The sequence below is a fragment of the Gorilla gorilla genome, chromosome 5, assembly GCF_029281585.2.
Source record: "Gorilla gorilla gorilla isolate KB3781 chromosome 5, NHGRI_mGorGor1-v2.1_pri, whole genome shotgun sequence".
NCBI lineage: Eukaryota > Metazoa > Chordata > Mammalia > Primates > Hominidae > Gorilla > Gorilla gorilla.
In genome coordinates, this window is record NC_073229.2 from 108,246,022 (window position 1) to 108,273,830 (window position 27,809).

The window sequence follows — 27,809 nt, forward strand, 5'->3', positions numbered from 1 at the left end:
TTATCTGTACATACTCAGAAGGGATTTCTCTTATTTCTCATGTTTGTCTGCATGCCATGCAAGGGGCTTACACTCAATAGGTGCTTAGTGGAAATGTGCTGGCCTGCCCTACGTGCAGAAAACCATGATTCTGCAGGTGAATGGGCTGGAGTGTAAGCAATCTTTTATTTTCTTTTTTTAAATAGCAATGCAGAGTCCTCAGAGAAGAGATTCAGAATGAACAGCTTTGTGTCAGACTTTGGAAGACCTCTGGAGCCAGATAAGGTATTTTCTCGCCAAGGCAACGAGGAGTCCAGGTCTCTCTTTCACTGCTACATCAATGAGGTGGAACGCTTGGACAGAGCCAAAGCTTGTCACCAGACCACAGCCCTTGACAGTGATGTCCAACTCCAGGAAGCCATCAGAAGCAGTGGGCAGCCAGAGGAGGAGCTGAACAGGCTCATGAAGTTTGACATCCCCAACTTTGTGAATACAGACCAGAACTCCTTTGGGGAGGATGATCTTCTGATTTCTGAACCACCTATTGTTCTGGAAACTAAGCCACTTTCCCAGACCTCACATAAAGACCTGGATTGAGAAACATGCTCTGTGAAGGGTCTTCCTGAAGATGTGGATTCTATCTTTATGTAGCAAGAAATCTACATCCACCAAAATTGTGTGTGTTTGGGGGAGAGAGAGACATAGAGATAGAGAGAGAGAGGCAGAGAAGAGACCCCTTTAGAAGAGAGCTGAGCTGATTAAGCTGAGTGGTTTTTTGTTTTGTTTTGTTTTTGCTTTTTAATACATTTGGAGCTTTGGGGATATTAAAGTATTTACACCAAGCTTGTCCAACCCGCGGCATGTGTCCCAGGACAGCTTTGAATGTGGCCCAATACAAATTTTAAACTTTATTAAAACATGAGATTTTTTTTTTTTTTTTTGCTATTTTTTTTAAAGCTCATCAGCTATCGTTAGTGTTAGTGTACTTTATGTGTGGCCCAAGACAACTCTTCTTCCAGTGTGGCACAGGGAAGCTAAAAGATTGGACACCTCTGATTTATACTAGTTCGTCTTGCTTGTTGAAAAATTTCGCCAAATACCTATTGTCAGCATTCTTGGGTGAGGATTAGCCTACCATGTTGTAATCTGGCCCTGCCACTACTATGCTCTACCTTTAGTGAGTTGCTTTACCTCTCTGGGCTGCCCCATTTTTAACTGTAGGTTGACAGGTCTAGAGTGATCCATCCCACCTCTAATATTTTGTGAATTTATGACTTTGCCTTCAGATGAGGCTGAGCTATACATAAAACAGTATAAACTAGGGCACTGCCTCGTATCTCTTGTAGGCTCTCCCAAATCTCTGTACCTTCCACTCAACCCTAATTGAGCCAAGCTTTAATCAGGGGATCTGGGTGTCTACCAGAATGTCAGGAGACTCATCTTACACAGTCATGGTGGCCAATGTTTCTGGTGGGTTGTGCTGAAACAGCTCTTCTGAGAACTTCCAACCACCCATGCTCTAACCTGGAGACAGCCATCCCCTGCCTCAGAATAAGTACCAATTCGTAGTACATGTACGGTACTCTTGTCCCCAAGAAATGTTAGGAAGCTTGTCAGCTGAGTGAGAGGAGGTGCCTTCTGGGTATCTCTGTGTTGGTGTATCTGTGCCATTGGCTACAGAACAAGAAAAATACTATTTGCCATGCTATTACCTTGGCAGATGTGTAGGTGATAGTCATCTGGCTTTGAGCTGAGATGGTCAGTGGGTTGTAAATTCCCCACTAGCAGATATTCAGGGTGGCCTGAGTTATGTAAACAAGTGAGCAACACAGCTTTAATTTCATGGAGGAATCAAAGCTGCACAATGGTATTAAAACAACTTGATTTTGCACACACAGTTGCATGCATGGCAAGCTGTTAACCTCTGGGTGGCATTTTCATTATGAATTTGTTCACCACCTGTCTTGCTTAAGCTACAAAATAAATGCATTTGACTGCACAGAAATTTCCTCTGTTCTTTATTTTCACACATCCAATTTTTTATTTCCCAAAAAGTTGTACCATGTTTATAATGACTCCTAACTTCTTGGAGTAGGCAGTGCTGACTGTACCATCTCTGGGATTCTGGTGATCTGAGTCATGCATGAGATTTCATTTAGGGATTATTTCGCTAAAAGAAATCCCTTTTCTATTCTGTATTTTAAAGAAAATATCATTCTTTAAGACTCTAAATAGTAAAACAAAGCATGGAATTTTTTTTGTAATTAAAGCTACTTTAACATATTTTTACAAATAGATGCTATTTTCATGAATTTTTTTATGCAAGAGAGCAAGAGTATTAAAGAATGCTGAGTTTGTTAACTTTTTTTTTTTTTTTTTTTTTGAGAGACGGAGTCTTGCTCTGTCGCCCAGGCTGGATGGCTCACTGCAGCCTCCCCTCCTGGGTTCAAGTGATTCTCCTGCCTCAGCTTCCCAAGTTGCTGGGACTACAGGCACGTGCCACCACGCCTAGCTAATTTTTGTATTTTTTAGTAGAGACGGGATTTCACTATATGTTGGCCAGGCTGGTCTCGAACTCCTGACCTCAAGTGATCTGCCTGCCTTGGCCTCCCAAAGTGCTGGGATTGCAGGTATGAGCCACCGTGCCTGGCCAGAGTTTAACTTCTAATATGAGTATGATTATTCATAATTTATTTAATGAAATATAAATCATGGGCTATTATTAAAGTTCACAGCTACTTAAGTGGTATCTTATTTAGAAGTAGATTTATTGATCAGAAGATTGAAAGATACTTAAACGTCAGACAAATACCCATGACTATATCATCATTTTTATGAACTAAATGTTAAGAACTGTGAATGGTCCAAGATTTTGCCCCTTCTGCAAGTCAGCTTGCCATAGTCTCATGGATGCTGCCAGAAGACACAAGAGTCTTGGGTCAGAGACAAAAATCTTCATTACAGCACAGCAGGCCACATATGCTTCATGCTCATGTTGGTTCCTGAGTTTGTTTCCTACTGCTGTTGTAACGAATTACCACAAATTTAGTGACTTAGAGCAACACAAATTTATTCTCTTACAGTTCTAGAGTAGACAAGTCTAAAATCAGTTTCAGTGGGCTAAAATCAAGGTGTTAGCACAGCAGCATTCCATCTGGAGGCTCTCAGGATTAATCAGTTTTCTTGCCTTTTCTATCTTCCAGGGGTTGCTCCCTCTCTGTGGCTCCTCTTCTTCCACTTTACATCTCTGTCTTTAACCATCCTGCTTCTCTCTTATAAGGACCTTTGTGATTACATTGGGTTACCCAAGATGATCTCCCCATCTTGAGATCCTTCATTTAATCACATCTGTAAAGTGTGTGCCTTTTGCCACGTAAGGTTACATCTTGACAGGTTTCAGGGATTAGGATGTGGACATGTTTGGGGAACCATTAGCCTGCTAGTCTTCCCTTTGGCCCCAAAGGTTTATATCCATTCTATATGCACAATACATACACCCCATCCCAATATACTCCACAGTCTCAATTCACTATAGAATCAATTCAAAGTCACGTGTATTACCTAAATCTTATCAGCTTAAAAGTCCCAAATCTTATTATCTTAACCATCTAATTTCAGTATTAGTGAGATCCTGGGTATGATTCATCCTGGGGAAAAACTCTCCATCTGTGGACCTGTAAAACTAGAAAATAAGTTATTTTCTACCAAAATACAATGATGTGACCGACATAAGATACTAGTTACTAATATAGTTGTCTTTCAGTATATGCAGAGGATTGGTTCCAGGCCCCCTGTATACACCAAAATCCTAGCATACTTAAGTTCCACAGTAGGTCCTGCAGAACCCGTGTATATGAAAATTAGCTCTCCGTATAGGTGGGTTTCGCATCCCAAGAATACTGTATTTTCAATCCCCATTTGGTTGAAAAAAAATCTGCATATAAGTGGACACGTGCAGTTCAACCCTATGTTGTTCAAGGATCAACCGTATTCCCATTCCAAAAAGGAGAAAATGGAAGGAAAAAATGAATCATCAGTCCCCAGAATAACAAATCCTTCAAACTGGGAAAACTGTTAAGTTGCAAGGCCTGGAAATAGTCTTTTGTGACTTCTGGCTACATTCTCTGGGCCTGAAGCTCCACTCTTGGAATCATCTTTTCTTTTTCTTGAAAGGTACAATGTGTTTGTAGCTGAGTAGTTTTATCAGCCTTTTTTTCTGCATGTAGAATTTTGGGAGTCTGATAGCCTTCATTTATCTTGCCCTCACTCTGTCCATTTTAGTTAAAGTTGTTATCAGTGCCCTGGGTTCTTGTAATCTTCCAGTATAGACATCAAGAGAGATCACCAAACATAGGAGCAAAGAGAAAGAGAGAGAATAGGGGAAGAAAAAGAGAGAGAGAGAGAAAGAAAAAGGGAATGGGGACTTATCCTATGTAGGAACTTGACTCACCGAGGCACCAGGGCTGAAACAGTGATGCAGGGTGAAACAATGGTGCAGCTGCCTTGGTTTGTGCCTGGTCAGCCATCTCTGTCATCTGGGCTGTGCCATTTGCTCCCACAGGACCCTAAAATGAGGGTTCTATCTGGAGTGCCATGAGATGTAATCAGCACCCTGGGTTCTTGTAATCTTCCAGGATGGAAATACAGATCACCAGACATAACAGCAAAGAGAAAGAGAAAGCTTTATTTTAGCTTGTACACAAGGAAGTCAGCACTGCACAAGGAAAAGGGTAGGCTGCTCCCTGAGGGTAGTATGTGAGTTAGTTTTACAGGGCCTTTCCATAGATAAGTGTTTTATCAGGGCATGTATAGGAGGAGTTTCTCTAGCGCCTGGGCAGTGGCTTCACATGCTTCTTTGTACATCACATGTCACATTACATTTTAAATCTCCACCCCAGTAGTGACTTTTAGCATTAAAATGAGGAAGGGGTAGCCATGAGTTGAAGTTTAAGTCTAAGTATGCATATGGGGCCTCAGGGAAGTCCCTAATCCCTTAAAGCAGGAACTTGCAGTTAACAGCTTCTTGGATCTTCTATTGCTGATTGGCTGGAAGTTAGGTAAGCTACAACTTGAGTAAGGAGCTTTTGTTCTTTTTCTCTAAACCACTCCAAAACAGGAAACAAACCAGCCTGGCTGTCTCAAAGTTGGCAGTGTTTCTGCTGGTATAACATTTTCAAGAACTAGGGTGTCTCCTGGATATATCACAGAAACTTACTACATTAGGCAAGAGGCTCTTCTGTGGATCACTCCTGAATAACCCTATCTCTATTCCTAGTTAGTACTTAAATGGATAAAATGATCCATGAGTCACACTCCTAATTTTTTCAGAGAGCCCCCCGTGTGATTTAATACTCTTTTTGTTTCTTTTGAGACAATAGCAAAGGTTGCCTAGTCACAGTCCTTGGCTTTCTCTCTAGAGCATGCTTTCCTGATGATGAATCTCCTAATTTTAGTGTTTTTGCAATGTAATTGGCTGAGAATTTCCCAAATCATCAATCCTGATTCCTCTTCACTTAAAGTTCTTCCCTCCATTTTTCTTTCCTCTTGCATTTTACTATCAGCAGCAAGAAGAAACCAGGCCTCATTAACATTTTGCTTGGAAATCCTCTCAGCTAAATATTCAACTTTATTATTTACAGATTTTGCTTTCCACATAATTGCAGGGCACAATTCACCTAAGCTTTCTGCTGCTATGTAACAAGGATCTCTTTTCCTCCAGTTTCCAATAACATGTTCCTCATTTCCATTTTAATTTTCATCTGCAGTACCTTTAGTGTCCATATTTCTACCAATAGTCTGTTCATGATGATTTAGATAGTTCATAAGATAATTTTTTTTTTTTTGACATGGAGTCTCACTCTGTTGCCAGGCTGGAGTGCAGTGGCGTGATCTCGGCTCACTGCAACCCCCGCCTCCTGGGTTCAAACGATTCTCCTGCCTCAGCCTCCCAAGTAGCTGGGACTACAGGTGTGCGCCACCGCACCCGGCCAGATAATTTTTTTTCTATCATGCTCAGCACTTCCTCTGAGTCCTCACTTAGAGTTGTTCACATCCATATTCCTACTAACAGGCTACTCAAGGCAATCTAGTCAGTTTATATCATGTTCTTCAATATTCTACCAGCCACTGCCCATTGCCAACTCCACATTTTTAGTTGTGTTTTGTTTTTTTACAACAGCAATAGAAATTAATATAGTTCCTCTTGCCTCCAGGTCTCACAGTGTGGAGAAGCAAGGGCTCAAGGAGATGCTGTGCACACAGTGGGTTGGCATCATGGCTGAGGAACCCTGAGCTTAGGGGAACCCTGTGTTTTGACAATGGTTTGCAAGCAAACCTCCCTGGCCTTTACCTCAGAAGGAGATGTTATCTTTGTTATGCTGGATAGTAAATAAACCTGCTCTGTGCTCCAGAGGGAGACACTATCTCCATCTTCCAAGGCTGTTCACTTTGCAAACATTGTTGAATAGACAGCTGAGACAAAGGCTGTCAGTTTTCCCCTGCTCACTATACATGCAGAAACCTGAGAGGCCTTTGGAAACTGCCTCCCAAACCTAAAATGATCAAAGAGTATATTGTATAAGTCACTGGGGATTTTTGAAAAAGAGGCAACTTTGAAGAAGTTGTGAAAAGAATGCAGGTGATTTTTTAAATGCCTGAATTTCTCTTTTAGAGATATACAACCACCTCAGGTTAAATTCAATGGATTTTTTCCCTTCTGAAAGCTGCCAAGACTTTGCCAAAATATATATTGTGTATGTGAGCTATTTTATTACCTACTGAAAAATTGTCTATTATTGGTAGAACAATAATCCATCCTGTCACCCAGAAAAGATGTGTAGTAGAAATAGAAAGTCTTTATGTCTAGGCTAGGCTTTTAGACATATTGAGAGAGGCGACTTCAGGCAGCCTGTGATCGGAGGTGTTGAGTTGGCAGCTTGTGCCAATTCTTGAGGCAGATGTGTGTGAGTGGCACAGAGAAAATATTCTTGTCTTTCTATGGAGTTGGAGCTTTTGAATAAATTTTGCAGAAAACTTGGGATCCTCAGCTAAGAACAATCCTTGGGAAGTTCATCTACAACTGTATACCTAGTGAGAGGTCTCCAGAGAAATACGCCTGCCTTGGGAAGAATGTGTGTACATTTTAAGGAAAAATAGTTCATAAAATCCATACTGGAAAGAGAGGTATTTACATTTCTAGGATCCTTTCCACCTGTTCTCTATGGAGCAAAGTTTTTTCTTCCTCATGTTTTGCCTCTTTTTCCTGTATATAAACAGAGAAACTCTATTTTTCTCCATCCCTCGTCTAGGATACAGACGTTGTATGTATAGGAGATTTTAACCTAGTTTGCAATGTTACTTCAGGGGTAGAATTGGGATGTGAGGGACCATGTGGTTATGGATGGCTTTTAAAATGAATAATGAGAGTCTGAACCTACCCAGATAACCTTGGGTATACATTTATGATAAAATTAATAAAGACAAATGTTAAAAATTTAACACAAATATTGTTCGACTTCATTCCAAAAACACCTCATCAGATAGCAGAATAGTGTCAAGTGTAAGTGTAGTACAAGTTGGCCCACATAGTACCCACGGACCCTATGACCTACCAGTGTGAGTTTGAAAGCACCAGCCTTTGACTTCAAGTGAAATGTATGCGAATGACTTGCATTAAAGAAATAATAAATTCAGAGATAATTATGATAACAACGGTGTCATAGGTTGTGTTTCATAAAAGCCTGGAAAGATTTATTGTAGGTGAGCTATAAGAAGGGGAATGATGGAAGCAGTTAGAGCAGGGGAAAAGCCATCAAGAATGTCATCTCAGCTGCAGACTGGCCACATTCTGATCTCACAGGAAGTTCTGGGGCACAAATTGCACTACAGAATCAGTCCCATCCTGAGGCAGGGGCATGATCTTTTGTTGCCCCAAGCCAGTCAGGGTAAGATGGCTTCTGCTTTGATCAAGGGTAATTCTTGAGAGAAGAAGGTGCTGGTTAACATCCCTAGCAGCTGGGAACAGGCATTGGCTAGTAAAGGACCCTGTGTGGGCACTAGCAGCATGCATTACAAACAATAACAGGTGACATTTATTAGGCACTAAGCTGCCCCTGTCCTAAATTAATTTTTGTAAGCCTACTATGAGAACTTTCAACAGAGAGGTCTAAGTGATCCTTTAAATATCATAAGTCGGGTTACTTCTCTGTTCAAAATCCTTCAATGGCTTCCCATTTCATGCAGTGAAAAAGCCACAGTCCTTATGATGACCTGAAAGCTCTACGTGATCTATGTCCTACTCTCCTGCCCATCACAGAAGCAGCCCTTCCAGTAACTTTTATGTGTGTGTGTGTGGTGGGGTAGGGCAGGGTGGTCTTAGTAAGCCAAGAGTCATTACATCTGGGATGAGCCCTTTTCCTGAATAGATACGAGCCCACTCCTTTCAGGGCACTGTGTTGTCAGCTCACAAGCTTACGATTGTGGCTTTAAGTTTCCTCTTTATTTTTGTCACCTGGAAACTTCACTTTCCTTCATGCTTAGCTCTATATTACTTTTGTTGTTGTATTTTATCCAACATTACTAAAAGTTTTATTTAAGAGGGATTTGAATTATCTCAGTTCACTGTGTTTCCAGAACTGGAAACATGTTATTTATTCAGTATTAGAATACCTGTTTGATCCTTCTTAAAAATGTATTTAGTATATTTCTCTGGTGAAAATCTTTGTCTTTTCATCTATTTTGTCCATCATTTCCTCTAAGCTCTTAAAATATTGCAATTAATTAGTTTATAGTTTTTATAAAAAGACTCTACTAACTCTAATGCCTAAATAATCTGTGGATTTGCATCTATTGTTTAATGTTTCTTATTCTTATATTATTAATTATATGGTCTTGACATTTCGCATGTCTAGATATTTTTTATTATTTGGCAGACATTGTATATGAAAAATCCATTGATACAACATGGGAAATTATCTTCCATGAGAGATGTATTCCTCTTTCCTCTGTTAAGTAGATAGGGCTAGAGGCTGATTATCTCAGTCGAATCAGGCATTGAAGTGGGTCAGGACTGAATTGCATTTTTAAAATAACTTTGAGATATAATTGACAAAATAATTTTTACATATTTGAAGTGCACAATTTAATACATTTTGACACAGAATACAGTCAAGAAACCATCACCACAATCAAGATAATAAACACGTCCATCATCCATAAAAATTATGATGCCCTTTTATAATCCCTCCCTCCCATCCCTTTCTCTGAAACTACAGATCTGCTTTGCATTACAACAGATCAGTCCATATTTTCATGGTATTTATATAAGTGAAATCATGCAGTACATACTCTGTTTTGCCTGGCTTCTTTCATTCAGCATAATTATTTTGAGATTCATCCATGTTGTTGTGTGTATCAATAGTTCATTCTTTTCATTGCTGAGTAGTGTTTCATTGTGTGGCTATACATACCACAATTTGCTTATCTATTTATTTGTTGATGGATATTTGGGTTACTTATAATTTTGGCTATTGTAAATAAATATTTTCTATGAATATTTGCTGTAAATATTCATTTATAAGTCTTCGTGTGAACATGTGCTTCTATTTGTTTAAGTTCCTAGAAGAAGAATGTCTGGGTCATATGGTAGGTAGGCATTTGTCTTTTTAAGAAACTGCTAAACAGTTTTCCAAAATGGTTGTATGATTTTAACTTTCTCATAGTGTATGTGAATTCTGGTTGCTCCACTTCCTTTCCAACATATTGTAACATCAGTCTTTTAAATTTTATTCATTCTAATATGCATGTGTAGTAGTGTGTCATTTTTCAATTGCATTTCTCTAATGGTATTCAGCATTTTTTCATATGCTTATTTTTCATCAGTATATCTTTAGTGAAGTGCCTTTCAAGTCTTTGTCCCATTGTTTTATTAGGGAATTTGTTTTATTATTGTTTTGAGAGTTCTTTATATTCTGTAAATATAAGTTATTTATCAGATATAGGATCTGCAAATAGTTTCTCTCAGTTTGTGGGTTGTCTTTTCATATCCTTAACAGTGTCTTCAAAGGACAGAAATTCTTCATTTTGGTGAACTCTAATCCATAATTTTTTAAATAGATATCATGCTTTTAGTGTCATATGAAAGAAATCTTTGCCAAACCCAAGGTCATAAAGGTATAATCATATACTTTTTTTTCTAGAAATTTTATAGTTTCAGATTTTCATTAAGGTTTGTGATTCATTTTGAGTTTTTTTCTTAAACATGGTGTGAGATCACCATGATCTTTTTAATGAGAGATCAAAAAAGATCCTTTTTTTTTTTTTTTTTTGCTTATGGATATCTAATCGTTCCAGCACGGTTTGGTGAAAAGATCCTTTCTCCAGTGTATTGCCTCTGCAACTTTACTGAAAATCAGTTGTCTATATATGTGTTGGCTTTATTTATTTTTTATTTTTTTATTTTTTTTACAATTCTGGACATTCTATTCACCTGTTTGACACTCATTCCACACTTCTTGATTATTATAGCTTTAGAAGTCTTGAAATCAGTAGTAATATAGTCTGGATATTTGCCCCCTCCAAATCTCATGTTTAAATGTAACCTCCGATGTTGGAGGTGGGCCTAGTGGAAGGTGTTTGGGTCATCAGGGCAGATTCCTCATGAATGGCTGTCCTCACAGTAATGAGTGAGTTCTCTAAGAGTTCACATGAGAGCTGGATATTTAAAGGAGCCTGGCACCTCCTCCTCTCCTTCTTGCTCCCTCTCTCAGCATGTGATGCACCTGCTCCCCCTGTGCCTTCTCCATGAGTGAAAGCTCCCTGAGGCCTCACCAGAAGCTGAGCAGATGCTGGTGCCACACTTGTGCAGCCTGAATAACTTAACTGTGAGCCAAACAAACCTCTTTTCTTTATAAATTACCTACTCTCAGGTATTCCTTTGTACTAATGCAAATGGATTAATACAGATAGTGTATATCTTCTTCTTCTCTCTCTCTCTTTTTTTTTTTTTATTTGAGACAGATTCTTGCTCTGTTCCCCAGGGGAGTACAGTGGTGGGATCTTGGCTCATTGCAAACTCCACCTCTTGGGTTCAAGCAATTCTTCCGCCTCAGCCTTCTGAGAGCTGGGATTACAGGCGCATGCCCCCATGCCCAGCAAATTTTTACATTTTTAGTAGGGATGGGGTTTTGCCATGTTGGCCAGGCTGACCTCGAACTCCTGGCCCCAAGTGATCCACTTGCCTTGGCCTCCCAAAGTGCTGGGAATACAGACATGAGCCACCATACCCAGCCAAGTCTTCTAATGTTGTTCTTCCTGTTTATTTTTGTTTTGACTTTTTGGCATCCTTTGCATTTCTATATGAATTTTAGAATCAGTTTTTTATTTTTATTTTTATTTGTTTATTTGGTTTGTGAGACAGGGTCTCACTCTGTCACCCAGGCTGGAATGCAGTGGAACAATCGTGGCTCACTGCAGCCTCAACTTCCCTGGGCTCAAGCCATCTTCCCACCTCAGCCTCCTGGGTTGCTGAGACTGCAGGCACCTGCCACCACACCTACCTAATTTTTTTCTTGTATTTTGTAGAGACAGCATTTCGCCATCTTGTCCAGGCTGGTCTTGAACTCCTGGGCTCAAGCAATCCACCTGCTTCAGCCTCCTGAAGTGCTGAAATTACAGGTGTGAGCCAACATGCCTGGCCAGAATCAGTTTTTAAATTCCCCGTCTTACACCCTGTTCTCCCTAAATTCCACTCATTTCTTAAGATACAACTTGAAAGCTATATTTTTCAAAAAATGTGCTCTAGATCCCTGGAGAAAGAAATTTCTACTTTCTCTGTGCTCTCTTCACACTTCATAACATTTTTATTGCATATATTCACATTTGGCTATATGTACATGTCTGATCTTTTCTGCCACACAGTAAACCTTTCAAGATCAGGAATCTTGGTGTATTCCGTCTGTCTGCTTGAAAAACTAGTTTTATACTTTGCAGGAGTGAGCCCTGTATTAAGAGAGACCTGCAGAAGACATGTAGCTCATTTCCTGCATATTGTCAAGGCATCCAATAGATTTACAATTGTTTATTCTATTGTTTGATGTCTCCAAGATCTCTCAGTCTTTTATTATTTCTATTGACACTAATGTACTCTCAAAGAATAATGGGATTATTATTTTCCAAATATCCAAACATACTCTAATTGACTTATGATGGTAACATGCAGCTGCATCTTAATCTATTCGTTGTTCACATCCTCCTTCATCCTTGAACTCTTGGAGGAATGTCACATTATTAAAGATATTGATATCTTTGGCTAGCAGTGCAATAGTACATCAACTCAGACCTACTGAATATACACTGGCCCTTTATCTTATTATTCTCAGGAAGATTATTTTCATGGAGTTTAATTATGTCCTTCTTAGGGAAGAAATTCAGCTTAGTGATCTGGCAGCATGGGAATACGTGTAGCCTGCTTTTTGTAGGGCCTAAATTGTTTCATACTTATTAGGGACAAATACAATACAGAAATTGTTTTAGCATCTAACAAGTTAGCAGCATAACTATATGAGTAGGGAAATCAGCTTTCCCATCCCACTCAGGCATTATGCCAGTGTGACACTCACCTTGGTTAATGGTTTCCCCTGTAAGCAGTTTAAGGCTCCAGGACAGTTATGAATTTGGCTTTGTGTTTTTCTTCCTTAGTCTTTCCACATTGATTACACCTGGTGAGATTATATGAATCCTGTTTATTTGCAGCATAGCACTAATCTTTACTAAAGCATCATGTGTTTAAAAGCTAGTAGACAATTTGTTAGAAAATAGAAATGCTCTCAGATTTCATCCTAAAGTAGAACCTTGATTAGTGGTTAAAGAAAATTTATATTAAAAAATTAAATACAGAGATATTAAAACAAAAAATAATTATTAGTTGATTCCATTAAATACTATAGCAGTCATTTGCCTTTAAGCCTATTTCTATGGAAGCTTTGCAATGCTTCTCTCTTAAATTCCATCAAAGTCCTGTGTCATTATCATCATTATCTTCATCATCATGGAATTAATTGCTCTGGAATATCCCAGGGAATTAAAGAGTTGAACACACAGGGGATGTGTGTAAGTCAGTGTGTGTGCATGTATACAATGAGAATAATAATAAGACATTAGATCTTGGATATATATTCCATTGAGAGAAGGATGTGATCAGGAAAACTTGGTGTGGTGAAAAAATAAAGCGGTAGGAGTGAGATGGTCAAAGGAAAAGAAGTCATAGCAAAGGTGGTAGCAGAGTGGCATGGTTAGAAAATTCACAGAGCGGTTTGAAGGAAGGGGAGTGTCGTAGACAAAATAATGCTACCCACCACTCACCCACCTATGTCCGCCTGTGAATATGTTATTTATTGGCAAAAGGGCCTTTGCAGATTAAGGACCTTGAGATGAGGAGACTGGAAAATGAGCCTGCATTATCCAGGTGGGCCCAATCTAATCACATGAGTGGGGCATAAAATCAGAGAAGCTGAGTTAGAGCTGGAAGGAGATGTGACCATGGAAGAAGGCTCAGAGAGATGCAAAGTTGCTGGCTATGAAGATAGAGGAAGGGAGGCACAAGCCAAGGAATGTGAGTGGTTTCCAGAAGCTGGAAAAGGCAAGAAAACAGATTCTTTTCTAGAGCATCCAGAAAAGAGCACAGTCTTGCTGATACCTTGATTTTAGCCCTACAAGAACTGTGTTGAACATTTGACCTACAGACTGTAAGACGATAAGCTTGTGTTGTTTTAAGTCATTATGTTTGCTATAACTTGCTACAACAGCAATAGAAAACTAATATAGGGAGGATTTATGTAAGACATTAGAGGTCTGTTATGGAGTGTGGATAGGAAGGCTGGGATCAGAGTGAGGAGGACCTCGGTGATTAGGGCAAGGATTCTGATGTTTACAACTTTAAAAAAAAGTAATGTGAGGTGGGCAGGTGGAATGTGTCAAGTAATTTTTTAGGAAGAACTACCTGTCAATGCTGTTGTAGACTATTTGGAGTGATGGGAGCATTGGAGTAGAGGAATAAGTTAAGCTCCTACTAGAAAATCAAGAAGTAAAATGATGACAGAGCTTCAGTAGTGGTGGTAGCTATGAAAATGTAGACAGACAAATATATACATTATCTTGAAGAAAGTGGCTACAAGTTTGATGACTCCATGTTGGAGAAGATAAGTAAAGGATGCTTCAAAGTTTAAAACTGGCTGAATAGAGATGATGAAACATAGTGAGTAGGCAGCTGAGTTTAATGAGGACAGATTCTGGCAGAAATTGGAAACAGATGTTGGCATTCATGAGCAAGGAGAGAGGAAGGGTAGAAACGTAGATCCAATGTTATCTTGTTATCCCACTAGTAGTGGTATTTGTGCCATGATGGTAGATAAAATCTCTGGGGATTTGAGGGGAGGGAGTGCTTTATTTGTGGAAGGAGATCAAGGAATGACAAAGGTGATTAATTTCCTGAGTCCCTACTTTGTGTGTGAGGCTGGGCTGCTGTGAAGGCTCTGATTCCAAATCGGGGTGAGCACCTGCCCTTTTTTGCTACGGCTTCATTCACTCATTCCTGATAATGAGCAAAATAGGTAAGAAGACATGAGATTGCAAAGGTATGATTCCTTACCCTGGCAGCCCAGAACTGGTGAAAGACCAAGATGCTTTATTGCACCCAGTTTGCTCCAGTAAGCAGGATCAATTTTGCCCTTTATAAATAACTCAAATTCTTTCCTTCATGAATTCACTTGTGTGTACCTCACAAACCCTTTTCAGAAAACCATTCCAGACTTTTCTTCAAGAAGTTTCATAGACCTTGTGTAGCTCTATTTCTATTATCTGTCCTCTGTATCTGCATAAGGGTTTTGTTATTGTAATACTAATACCATTAGATAGGAACCATTGGTACCATGACCATAAGCGCAGGGTACGCTTTACTGAGACTAAATACCCTTGGTCAGGCTCCTGCTGTGTTCTTGACTTCATTTTTGTGCTCCAAGAATGCATAACTTGTATAATTACCCTCTCCATTTGTTTGGTCTGCTCCTCTATAGTCTACTCCATTTTTGTTTTACTTGAATTTACAGCTCATTTTATTCTACTAAAGAAACCTGATGCCTCTTCTCCTGTAGATTTCCCCTCAAATTAATACTGTACTTCAACAAACTTAATTCTTCCAACAATCTTATAAAGCCGGTATAGGTGGGAAAGAAAAGGGTTTCCCTCAATTTGTATTATTTGGGTAGCTGTGCCAAGGCTTGGGGCTTGCAACCTCTGAAGCCACAGCCCGAGCTCTACATTGGCCACTTTCAGCCATGGCTGGAGTGGCTGGAACGCAGGGCACCAAGTCTCTAGGCTGCACACAGCACAAGAACTCTGGGTCCGGCCCACGAAACCATCTTTTCCTCCTAGGCCTCTGTGCCTGGGATGGAAGGGGCTATCATGAAGACCTCCAACGTTCCCTGAAGATATTTTCCCCATTATCTTGGTGATAAACATTCGGCTCCTCATTAATTATGCAAATCTCTGCAGCTGGCTTGAATTTCTCCTCAGAAAATGGGATTTTCTTTTCTATCGCATAGTTAGGCTGCAAATTTTTAGAACTTTTATGCTGTGTTTCCCTTTTAAAATTGAATGCCTTTAACAGTACCCAAGTCACCTCTTGAATGCTTTGTTGCTTAGAAATTTCTTCCATTGGCTGGGCGCAGTGGCTCACGCCTGTAATCCCAGCACTTTGGGAGGCCGAGATGGGTGGATCATGAGGTCAGGAGATAGAGACCATCCTGGCCAACATGCTGAAACCCTGTCTCTACTAAAAATACAAAAAATTAGCCAGGCATGGTGGTGGGCGTCTGTAGTCCCAGCTACTTGGGAGGCTGAGGCAGGAGAATGGCCTGAACCCGGGAGGCAGAGCTTGCAGTGAGCCAAGATCACACCACTGCCCTCCAGCCTGGGCGACAGAGCAAGACTCCATCTCAAAAAAAAAAAAAGAAATTTCTTTCATCAGATACCCTAAATCATCTCTCTCAAGCTCAAAGTTCCACCAATCTCTAGGGCAGAGGCAAAATGCCACGAGTCTCTTTGCTAAAACATAAGAGTCACCTTTGCTCCAATTCCCAACAAGTTCATCTCCATCTGAGACCACCTCAGCCTGGATTTCATTGTCCATATCATTATCAGAATTTTGATCAAAGCCATTCAACAAGTCTCTAGGGAGTCCCAAGCTTTCCCACATTTTCCTGTCTTCTTCTGAGTCCTCCAAACTGTTCCAACCTCTGCTTGTTACCCAGTTCTAAAGTAGCTTCCACATTTTTGGGTATATTTTCAGCAATGCCCCACTCTATAGGTACTAATTTATTGTATTCTGTTTTCATGCTGCTGATAAAGACATGCCTGAGACTGGGCAATTTACAAAAGAAAGAGGTTTAATTGGACTTACAGTTCCACGTGGCTGGGGAAGCCTCACAATCATGGCAGAAGGCAAGGAGGAGCAAGTCATGTCTTACATGGATGGCAGCAGGCAAAGAGAGAGAGCTTGTGCAGCGGAATTCCTCTTTTCAAAACCATCAGATCTCATGAGACTTATTCACTATCATGAGAACAGCATGGGAAAGACTTGCCCCCATGATTCACTTACCTCCCACTGGGTCCCTCCCGAAACATGTGGGAATTCAAGATGAGATTTGGGTGGGGTCACAGCCAAACCATATCAGCATGGTAGTACTAAGAGACACCCTAAGGGATCTTCTGTATTCCAGAGGTACTGTTCTCTACCTCCATTGTGGATTAGTAGTCCAATTTCCCCTTGGCAGTCTGGATTAGTCACCCTAAGCAATATCATAACTTCCTTCTTGGTCTGTTGACTCAGAGGCATGAGGAGCCCAAAGTAGCTGGATTGCAATCTTCACTTTCAGGTCAATGAAATCATTGTTTTATCTCTTGGTGGAAGTATCCTTCCCTCTGGAACTAAGACCTCTAAGTCAACAGAGCATAAAGTCACAGGAATAGAAAGTAAAAATTTTGCTAGTGGGTCACTAGGGGTAATGTGGAGTGGTGCCATTCCCATTTCCACCCCTTGATTCCTAGACCTATATATTTTGCCAATAAGAAAATCTATCACATATTAGACACTGATTCAGAGCATCTATAACCTTCTTGAGAACCTTGCCCCAGCCCTGCAAGGTACTGTCACTTAGCTGTCACTGTAACTGTATCTTCAAATGACAATCCCACCATTCTATCAAACCAGCCACTTCAGGATGTTGAAGAACATGGTAAGACCAGTGAATTCCATGAACATTAGGCCACTGACATACTTCTTTGGCTTGTGAAATGATTTTCTTGGTCAGTAGCAGTGCTTTGTGGAATACCATGACTGTGGATAAGGCATTCTATAAGTCAGTGGTTGGTGGTTTTGGCAGAAGCATTACATGCAGGAAAGACAAATCCATATCCACACTGTCTATTCCACTAAGGACAAGATGCTGCCCCTTCCATGATGGAAGTGATCTAATGTAATTAACTTGCCACCAGGTAGCTGATTGATAACCCCTGAGGATGGTGCCATATTGAGGACTCAGGGTTGGTCTCTGCTGCTGGCATATTGGGCACTTAGCAGTGGTCATACCCAGGAAGGCTTTTGTGAGTGGAGGTCCATGTTGTTGAGCCTATGCATATCCTCCATCCCTGACTGCATATTACAGAATTATCTGTAAACCATGCCTGAGTTTCTCTTCCTTTGTCAACTGATTGTAGGGTACTCCCCTGTGAGGCCATGGATGCAGGCTGGGAGAAAGAAGACAATATAACAGGAGTAGGAACAATGGGCATTTGGGCCACCTCTTCATGTAACATACTTATGCCTTCGGGACCTGCTCAGGGCTGATCACTTATATACCATTTCCATTTGAAGATGGAGTGCTGCTGTGCATGCCCAATTTTTACAGTTCAGTGGGTCAGATAACATGCAGTTCATGATAGACAGCTTAGTTTGCATGGGAACTTTGTGGCTCATGGTCAAGGGTTCAGTTTCTACTAATGCCCAGTAGCAGGTGAAGAGCTGTTTCTCAAAAGGAGAGCCATCTATGGATGATGGTAGGGCCTTGCTGTAAAATCCTAAAGGCTTGAGCTTCAATCCACATATAGGGTCCTTCCAAAGGCTCCAAACCGCATCCCTGTCTTCCACTGAGACCTCAAGCACCATTGGATCTGCTGGATCATATAGCCCAAATGGTAGAGCAGTCTGTACAACAGCCTAGACCTGTTGGAGAGCCTTCTCCTATTCTGCACCCTACTCAAAACTAGTAGCTTTTTGGGTCACTTGGTACATGAGACAGAGTAACACACCCAAATGAGTAATATGTTGCCTCCAAAATCCAGCTAGGTCCACTAGGCATTGTGCCTCCTTCTTTGTTGTAGGAGCGGCCAGAAGCAAGAATATATATTTTACCTTAGAAGTAATATCTTACTATTCCCCACACCACTGGACCCCTAGAAATTTCAGTGAGGTAGAAGGACCCAGAATTTTAGTTGATTTTATTTCCCACCCTCTCACATGCAAATGTCTTAATAAGTCTAGAGTAGTTGCTACTTCTTCTTCATTGGATCGAATCAGCATAACATTATTAATGAAATGGAACAATGTGATACCTTGTGAAAGGGAAAGGCAATCAAGATCTTTGTGAACCAAATTGTGATACAGTGCTGGAGGGTTGATATAATCCTGATGTAGGACACTGAAGGTGTATTGCTGGCCTTACCAGCTGAAAGCAAACTGTTTATGGTTGGTTTTATGGACAGGTGTGAAGAAAAAGGCATTTGCCAGATTAATAGCTGCATACAGCTCCCAAGAGATGTGTTAATTTGCTCAAGCAATAAAACCACATGTGGTACAGTAGCTGAATTAGAGTCACTACTTGGTTAAAGTATAGCAATCTGCTGTCATTCCTCAAGAATAAACCAAACCAGGATATTAACCATTGATCTAGCAACAATGTGGGGTCAGACATAGCTTTGATTTGTTGGTACATGTCTTGCAGGGCTATCAAGACATTTCCCAAATTATCTGAGATGTATGCACAGCATTTAGTCTTAATTATTATGCCCTTTCCCCACTGTCAGTTGTACTTGGAGGTCCTGTGGGGATATGATGACAGGTTGGCTAAATATATATTTAATATATGTGTGCATGTGTCTTTATAACAGAGCCATTTATATTCCTTTGGGTATATAACCAGTAATGGGACTGCTGGGTCAAATGGTATTTCTGCCTCTAGGTCTCTGAGAAATTGCCACATTGTTTGAACTCGTTTAAACTCCCATCAACATTATAAAAGTATTCCTTTTTCTCCACAACCTTGCCAGCATCTGTTGTTGTTTGACTTTATAATAGTAGCCATTCTAACTGGTGTGAGATGGTATCTCATTGTGGTTTTGATATGCATTTCTCTAATGATCAGTGATGTTGAGTTTTTTTTTTATATGTGTGCTGGCCACATTTATGTCTTCTTTCAAGAAGTGTCTGTTCATGTCCTTTGCCTACTTTTTAGTGGGGTTGTTTATTTTTTTCTAAATTTGTTTAAGTTCCTTATAGATGCTGGATATTAGACCTTTGTCAGATGCACCAATTGCCAAAAATCTCCCATTCCATAGGTTGTCTGTTTGCTCTGTGGATAATTTCTTTTTCTAGGCAGAAGCTTTTTAATTAGATCCCATTTGTCAAATTTTGTTTCTGTTGCAAGTGCTATTGGCATCTTTGTCATCAAATCTTTGACCATGTTTATGTCCTAAATGGTATTGCCTAGGTTTTCTTACAGGTTTTTATAGTTTGAGGATTTACATTTAAGTCTTTAATTCATCTTGAGTTCATTTTATATATGGTGTAAGGAAGGGGTTCAATTTCAATTTTCTGCATATGTCCAGCCAGTTCTCCCAGCACAATTTATTAAATAAGGAATCCTTTCCCCCTTGCTTGTTTTTGTCGTTTGTTGAAGATCAGATGGTTGTAGGTGTGTGGTCCTATTTCTGGGCTCTTTATTCTGTACCATTGGTCTATGTGTCTGTTCTTGTACCAATACCATGCTCTTTTGGTTGCTGTATCCTTATAGTGTAGTTTGAAGTCGGGTAGTGTGATGCCTCCAGCTTTGTTCTTTTTGCTTAGGATTGTCTTGGCTTTTTGGGCTCTTTTTTGATTCCATAGGCATTTTAAAATAGTGTTTCCTAATTCTGTGAAGAATGTCAAAGGTAGTTTAATGGGAATAGCACTGAATCTATACATTGCTTTGGGCAGTATGACTATATGCATGCTATTGATTCCTCCTATCCGTGAGCATGGAATGTGTTTCTATTTGTTTGTGTCTTTCTCTGATTTCTTTGAGCAGTGGTTTGTAGTTTTCCTTGAAAAGGTCCTTCATTCCCTTGTTAGCTATTCCTAGGTATTTTATTCCTTTTGTGGCAGTTGTGAATGAAAGTTCATTCAAGGTTTAGCTCTCTCGGTTTGCCTGTTGTGGGTATATAGGAAGGATAGCAATTTTTGCACATTGATTTTGTATACCGAAGTTGCTTATTAGTTTAAGAAGCTTTTGAGCTGAGATGAGGGAGGTTTCTTTTCTTAAAACACTCAACTTCTTTATTATTATTATTGTACTTTAAGTTCTGGGGTACATGTGCAGAACATGCAGTTTTGTTACATAGGTATACACGTACCATAATGGTTTGCTCTACCTATCAACCCGTCATCCACATTAGCTATTTCTCTTAATGCTATCCCTCCCCTAGCCCCCCACCCCCCCGACAGGTCCTGGTGTGTGATGTTCCCCTCCCTGTGTCCATGTGTTCTCGTTCTTCAACTGCCACTTATGAGTGAGAACATACGGTGTTTGGTTTTCTGTTCTTGCCTTAGTTTGCTGAGAATGATGGTTTCCAGCTTCATCCATGTCCCTGCAAAGGACATGAACTCATCGTTTTTTATGGCTGCATAGTATTCCATGGTGTATATGTGCCATATTTGCTTTATCCAGTCTAACATTGACGGGCATTTGGGTTGGTTCCAAGTCTTTGCTATTGTGAACAGTGCCACAATAAACCTACATATGCATGTGTCTTCATAGTAGCATGATTTATAATCCTTTGGGTATATACCCAGTAATGGGATTGCTGGGTCAAATAGCATTTCTGGTTCTAGATCCTTGAGGAATTGCTATACTGTCTTCCAAAATGGTTGAACTAATTTACACTCCCACCAACAATGTAAAAGTGTTCCTATTTCTCCACATCCTCTCCAGCATCTGTTGCTTCCTGACTTTTCAATGATCGCCATTGTAACTGCCATGAGATGGTATCTCATTGTGGTTTTGATTTGCATTTCTCTAATGACCAGTGATGATGAACTTTCTTTCATATGTTTGTTGGCTACATAAATGTTTTCTTTTGAGAACTGTCTGTTCATATCCTTCACCCACTTTTTGATGGGGTTGTTTTTTTCTTGTAAATTTAAGTTCTTTGTAGATTCTGGATATTAGCCCTTTTTCCAGATGGATAGATTGCAAAGATTTTCTACCATAGATTGCAAAGATTTTCTACCATTCTGTAGGTTGCCTGTTCACTCTGATGATAGTTTCTTTTGCTGTGCAGAAGTTCTTTAATTAGATCCAATTTGTCAGTTTTGGCTTTTGTTGCCATTGCTTTTGGTGTTTTAGTCATGAAGGCTTTGCCCATGCCTATGTCCTGAATGGTATTGCCTAGGTTTTCTCCTAGTGTTTTTATGGTTTTAGGTCTTACGTTTAAGTCTGTGATCCATGTTGAGTTAATTTTTGTATAAGGTGTAAGGAAGGGGTTCAGTTTCAGTTTTCTGCATATGGCTAGCCTGTTTTCCCAACACCATTTATTAAATAGGGAATCCTTTCCCCATTGCTTGTTTTTGTCAGTTTTGTCAAAGATCAGATGGTTGTAGATGTGTGGTGTTATTTCTGAGGCCTCTGTTTTGTTCCATTGGTCTATATATCTGTTTTGGTACCAGTAGTATGCTGTTTTGATTACTGTAGCCTTGTAGTATAGGTTGAAACCAGATAGCATGATGCCTTCAGCTTCGTTCTTTTTGCTGAGGATTGTCTTGGCTAAACGAGCTGTTTTTTGGTTCCATATGAAATTTAAAGTAGTTTTTTTTTCCAATTCTGTGAAGAAAGTCAGTGGTAGCTTGATGGGAATAGCATTGAATCTATAAATTACTTTGGGCAATACGATCATTTTAATGACATTGATTTCTTCCCATCCATGAGCATGGAATATTTTTCCATTTGTTTGTGTCCTCTCTTATTTTCTTGAGTGGTGGTTTGTAGTTCTCCTTGAAGCAGTCCTTCAGATCCCTTGTAAGTTTTATTCCTAGTTATTTTATTCTCTTTGTAGCAATTGTGAATGGGAGTTCACTCATGATTTGGCTCTCTCTTTGTCTATTATTTGTGTATAGGAATGCTTGTGATTCTGCACATTGATCTTGTATACTGAGACTTTGCTGAAGTTGCTTATCAGCTTAAGGAGATTTGAGCTGAGACAATGGGGTTTTCTAAATATACACTCATGTCATCTGCAAAAAGAGACAATTTGACTTCCTCTTTTTCTATTTGAATACCGTTTATTTCTTTCTCTTGCCTAATTGCCCTGGCCTGAACTTCCAATACTGTGTTGAATAGGAGTGGTGAGAGAGGGCATCGTTGTCTTGTGCCAGTTTTCAAAGGGAATGCTTCCAGTTTTTGCTCATTCAGTATGATATTGGCTGTGGGTTTGTCATAAATACCTCTTATTATTTTGAGATACTTTCCATCAATACCTAGTTTATTGAGAGTTTTTAGCATGAAGGGCTGTTGAATTTTGTTGAAGGCCTTTTCTGCATCTATTGAGATAATCATGTGGTTTTTGTCATGGGTTCTGTTTATGTGATGGATTACATTTATTGATTTGCATATGTTGAATCAGCCTTGCATCCCAGGGATGAAGCCAACTTGATCATTGTGGATAAGCTTTCTGATGTGCTGCTGGATTCGGTTTGTGAATTTTGTTTGAGGATTTTCGCATCAATGTTATCATGGATATTGGCCTGAAATTTTCTTTTTTTGCTGTGTTTCTGCCTGGTTTTGGTATCAGGATGATGCTGGCCTCCTAAAATGAGTTAGGGAGGAGTCCCCCTTTTTCTATTGTTTGGAATAGTGTCATAAGGATTGGTACCAGCTCCTGTTTGTAACTCTGGTAGAATTCGGCTGTGAATCCGTCTGGTCCTGGGCTTCTTTTGGTTGGTAGGCTATTAATTACTCCCTCAATTTCAGAACTTGTTATTGGTCTATTCAGGGATTTGACTTCTTCCTGGTGTAGACTTGGGAGACTGTATGTGTCCAGGAAATTGTCCATTTCTTCTTGATTTTCTAGTTAATTTGCATAGGGGTGTTTATAGTATTCTTTGATGGTAGTTTGTATTTCTGTGGGATCAGTGGTGATATCTCCTTTATCATTTTTTATTGCATCTATTTGATTCTTCTCTCTTTTCTTCTTTATTAGTCTGGCTAGCAGTCTATCTATTTTGTTAATCTTTACGAAAAACTGGCTCCTGGATTCATTGATTTTTATGAGGGATTTTTTATGTCTCTGTCTTCTTCAGTTCTGATCTGATCTTAGTTATTTCTTGTCTTCTGCTAGCTTTTGAATACGTTTGCTCTTGCGTCTCTAGTTCTTTTGTGATGTTAGGGTGTTGATTTTAGATCTTTCCTGCTTTCTCCTGTGGGCATTTAGTGCTAAATTTCCCTCTACACACTGCTTTAAACGTGTCCCAGAGATTCTGGTACATTGTGTCTTTGTTCTCATTGGTTTCAAATAACATCTTTATTTCTGCCTTAATTTCATTATTTACCCAGTAGTCATTCAGGAGCAGTTGTTCAGTTTCCATGTAGTTGTGCAGTTTTGGGTGAGTTTTTTAATCCTGAGTTCTAATTTGATTGCACTGTGGTCTGAGAGACTATTTATGATTTCTGTTTTTTGCATTTGCTGAGGAGTGTTTTACTTCCAATTATGTGGTCAATTTTAGAATAAGTGTGATGTGGTGCTGAGAAGAATGTATATTCTGTTGATTTGGGGTGGAGAATTCTGTAGATGTCTATTAGGTCCTCTTGGTCCAGAGCTGAGTTCGAGTCCTGAATATCCTTGTTAATTTTCTGTCTCATTGATATGTCTAATATTGACAGTAGGGTAAAGTCTCCCGTTATTGTGTGGGAGTCTAAGTCTCTTTGTAGGTCTCTCAGAACTTGCTTTATGAATCTGGGTGCTCTTGTATTGGGTGCATATATATTTAGGATAGTTAGCTCTTCTTGTTGCATTGATCCCTTTACCATTATGTAATACCCTTCTTTGTCTCATTTGATCTTTGTTTAAAGTCTGTTTTATCAGAGACTAGGATTGCAACCCCTACTTATTTTGCTTTCCATTTGCGTGGCAAATCTTCCTCCATCCTTTTATTTTGAGCCTATGTGTGTCTCTGCACATGACTTGGGTCTCCTGAATACAGCACACTGATGGGTCTTGACTCTTTATCCAATTTGCCAGTCTGTGTCTTTTAATTGGGGCATTTAGGACATTTACATTTAAGGTTAATATTTTTATGTGTGAATTTGATCCTGTCATTATGATCCTAGCTGGTTATTTTACCCATTAGTTGATGCAGTTTCTTCATAGTGTCAATGGTCTTTACAATTTGTTATGTTTTTGCAGTGGCTGGTACCGGTTGTTCCTTTCCAACTTCAGTGCTTCCTTCAGGAGCTCTAGTAAGGCAGGCCTGGAGGTGACAAAATCTCTCAGCATTTGCTTGTCTGTAAAGGATTTCATTTCCCTTTCACTTTTGAAGCTTAATTTGGCTAGATATGAAATTCTGGCTTGAAAATTATTTAAGAACATTGAATATTGGCCCCCAGCCTCTTCTGGCTTGTAGGGTTTCTGCCGAGAGATCTGTTAGTCTGATGGGTTTCCCTTTGTGGGTAAGCTGACCTTTCTCTCTTGCTGCCTTTAACATTTTTTTGTTAATTTCAACCTTGTTGAATCTGACAATTATGTGTCTTGGGGTTGCTCTTCTTGAGTAGTATCTTTGTGGTGTTCTCTGTATTTCCTGAATTTGAATGTTGCCCTGTCTTGCTAGGTTGGGGAAATTCTCCTGGATAATATCCTGAAGAGTGTTTTCCAACTTGGTTCCATTCTCCCCCTCACTTCAGGTACACCAATCAAACATACGTTTGGTCTTTTCACATAGTCCCATATTTCTTGGAGACTTTGTTCATTCCTTTTCATTCTTTTTTCTCTAATCTTGTCTTCAAACTTTATTTCATTGAGTTAATCTTCAATCTCTGATGTCCTTTCTTCCATTTGATCGATTTGGCTATTGATATTTGTGTATGCTTCACAAAGTTCTCATGTTGTGTTTTTCAGCTCCATCAGGTCATTGATGTTCTCTAAACTGGTCATTCTAGTTAGGAACTCCTCTAACCTTTTTTCAAGGTTCTTAGCTTCCTTGCATTGGGTTAGAACATGCTCCTTTAGCTCAGAGGAGTTCGTTATTACCCACCTTCTGAAGCCTACTTCTGTCAGTTCGCCAAACTCATTCTCCGTCCAGTTTTGTTCCCTTGCTGGTGAGGAGTTGTGATCCTTTGGAGAAGAGGCATTCTGGTTTTTAGAATTTTCCGCCTTTTTGTGCTGATTTCTCCCCATCTTTGTGGATTTATCTACCTTTGCTCTTTGATGTTGGTGACCTTCGGATGGGGTCTCTGCATGGACGTCCTTTCTGTTGATGTTGATACCATTCCTTTCTGTTTATTTGTTTTCCTTCTAACAGTCAGGCCCACTGCTGCAGGTCTGCTGGAGTTTGTTGGACGTCCACTGCAGACCCTGTTTTCCTGGGTATCACCAGCAGAAGCTGCAGAACAGCAAAGATTGCCGCCTGTTCCTTTCTCTGGAAGCTTCGTCCCAGAGGGGCACCCGTCAGATGCCAGCCAGAGCTCTCCTGTATGAGGTGTCTGTTGACCCCTGCTGGGAGGTGTCTCCCAGTCAGGATAAATGGGGGTCAGGGACCCCTTAAGGAGGCAGTCTGTCTCTTAGCAGAGCTTGAACACTGTGCTGGGAGATCCACAGCTCTCTTCAGAGCTGTCAGGGAGGGACATTTAAGTCTGCTGAAGCTGCATTCATAACTGCCCCTTCCCCTAGGCACTCTGTCCCAGGCAGATGGGTGTTTTATCCCTAAGCCCCTGACTGGGGCTACTGCCTTTTTTTCAGAGATGCCCTGCCCAGACAGGAGGAATCTAGAGAGGCAGTCTGGCCACAGTGGCCTTGCTGAGCTGCAGTCGGCTTCACCTAGTTCGAACTTCTCAGCAGCTTTGTTTACATTGTGAGAGTGAAACCTCCTACTCAGGTCTCAGCAATGGTGGATACCCCTTCACCCACCAAGTTTGAGTGTCCCAGGTTGACCTCAGACTGCTGTGCTGGCAGTGAGAATTTCAAGCCAGTGGAACTTAGCCTGCTGGGCTCCATGGGGGTGGGACCTGCCAAGCCAGACCACTTGGCTCTCTGGCTTCAGCCCCCTTTCTAGGGGAGTGAACGGATCTGTCTTGCTGGTGTTCCGGGCACCACTGGGGTATGGAAAAAAAAACACTCCTGCAGCTAGCTCAGTGTCTGCCCAAATGGCTGCCCAGTTTTGTGCTGGAAATCCAGGGCCCTGATGGTGTAGGCACTGCAGAGAATCTCCTGGTCTGCAGGTCGTGAAGACCATGGGAAAAGTACAATATCTGGGCTGGAGTTCACTGTTCCTCCTGTCACAGTCCTTCATGGCTTCCCTTGGGTAGGGGAGAGAATTCCCTGACCCTTTGTGCTTCCTGGGTGAGGTGAAGCCCCACCCTGCTTCAGCTTGCCCTCCATGAGCTGCACCCACTGTCCAACCAGTCCCAGTGAGATGAACCAAGTACCTCAGTTGGAAATGCAGAGATCACCCGCCTTCTGCATCGATCTTGCTGGGAGCTGCAGACCAGAGCTGTTTCTATTTGGCCATCTTGATGGGGTTTTCTAGACTTAAGATCATGTCATCTGCAAACAAAAAAGAGTTTGACTTCCTCTCTTCCTATTTAAATACACTTTATTTCTTTCTCTTGCTGACTGCCCTGGCCAGAACTTCCAGTACTATGTTGAATAGGAGTGGTGAGAGAGGGCATCCTTGTTGATATGGTTTGGGTGTGTCCCCACCCAAATCTCATCTTGAATTGTAGCTCCTACAATTCCCATTTGTTGTGTGAGGGACCTGGTGGGAGGTAATTGGATCATAAGGGTGATACTTTCCAGTGCTATTATTGTGATAGTGAGTAAGTCTCATGAGATCTGATGGTTTTATAAGGGGAAATCCCTTTCGCTTGACTCTCATTCTGTCTTGCCTGCTGCCATGTAAGACATGCCTTTCACCTTCTGCCATGATTGTAAGGCCTCCCCAGCCACATAGAATTGTGAATCCATTAAACTTCTTTTTCTTCTTAAATTACCCAGTCTCAGGTATGTCTTCATCAGCAGTGTGAGAACAGACTAATACACTTGTTTTATGCCGATTTTCAAGGGGAATGTTTCCAGCTTTTACTCATTCAGTATGATATTGACTTTGGGTTTGTCATTTATGGCTCTTATTATTTTGAGGTATATTCCTTCAATAACTAGTTTTTTGGGTTTTTGACATGAAGCAATGTTAAATTTTATGGAAGGACTTTTCTGCATCCATTGAAATAATCACATGATTTTTGTGTTCAGTTTTCTTATGT

The 27,809-nt window shown here is 40.4% G+C and overlaps 1 protein-coding gene across 3 annotated transcripts in view; it reads left to right on the forward strand.

Annotated features, from left to right (window-relative positions):
• MRAP2 (melanocortin 2 receptor accessory protein 2) overlaps positions 1-27,809 on the forward strand; it is a 113,302-nt gene that overhangs the window by 56,006 nt on the left and 29,487 nt on the right. Inside the window, exon 4 of one of the 3 annotated variants that reach the window (XM_004044354.5) lies at positions 186-7,768. The exons of 1 other annotated variant lie outside the window; for it this stretch is intronic. In XM_004044354.5, the coding sequence (XP_004044402.3) occupies positions 186-576 (391 nt within the window). In that variant the 3' untranslated portion in view covers positions 577-7,768. Of the gene's footprint in view, positions 1-185; positions 7,769-27,809 lie in introns of those variants that run through there. One more of the 3 variants, XM_055391988.2, reaches the window with a different exon arrangement.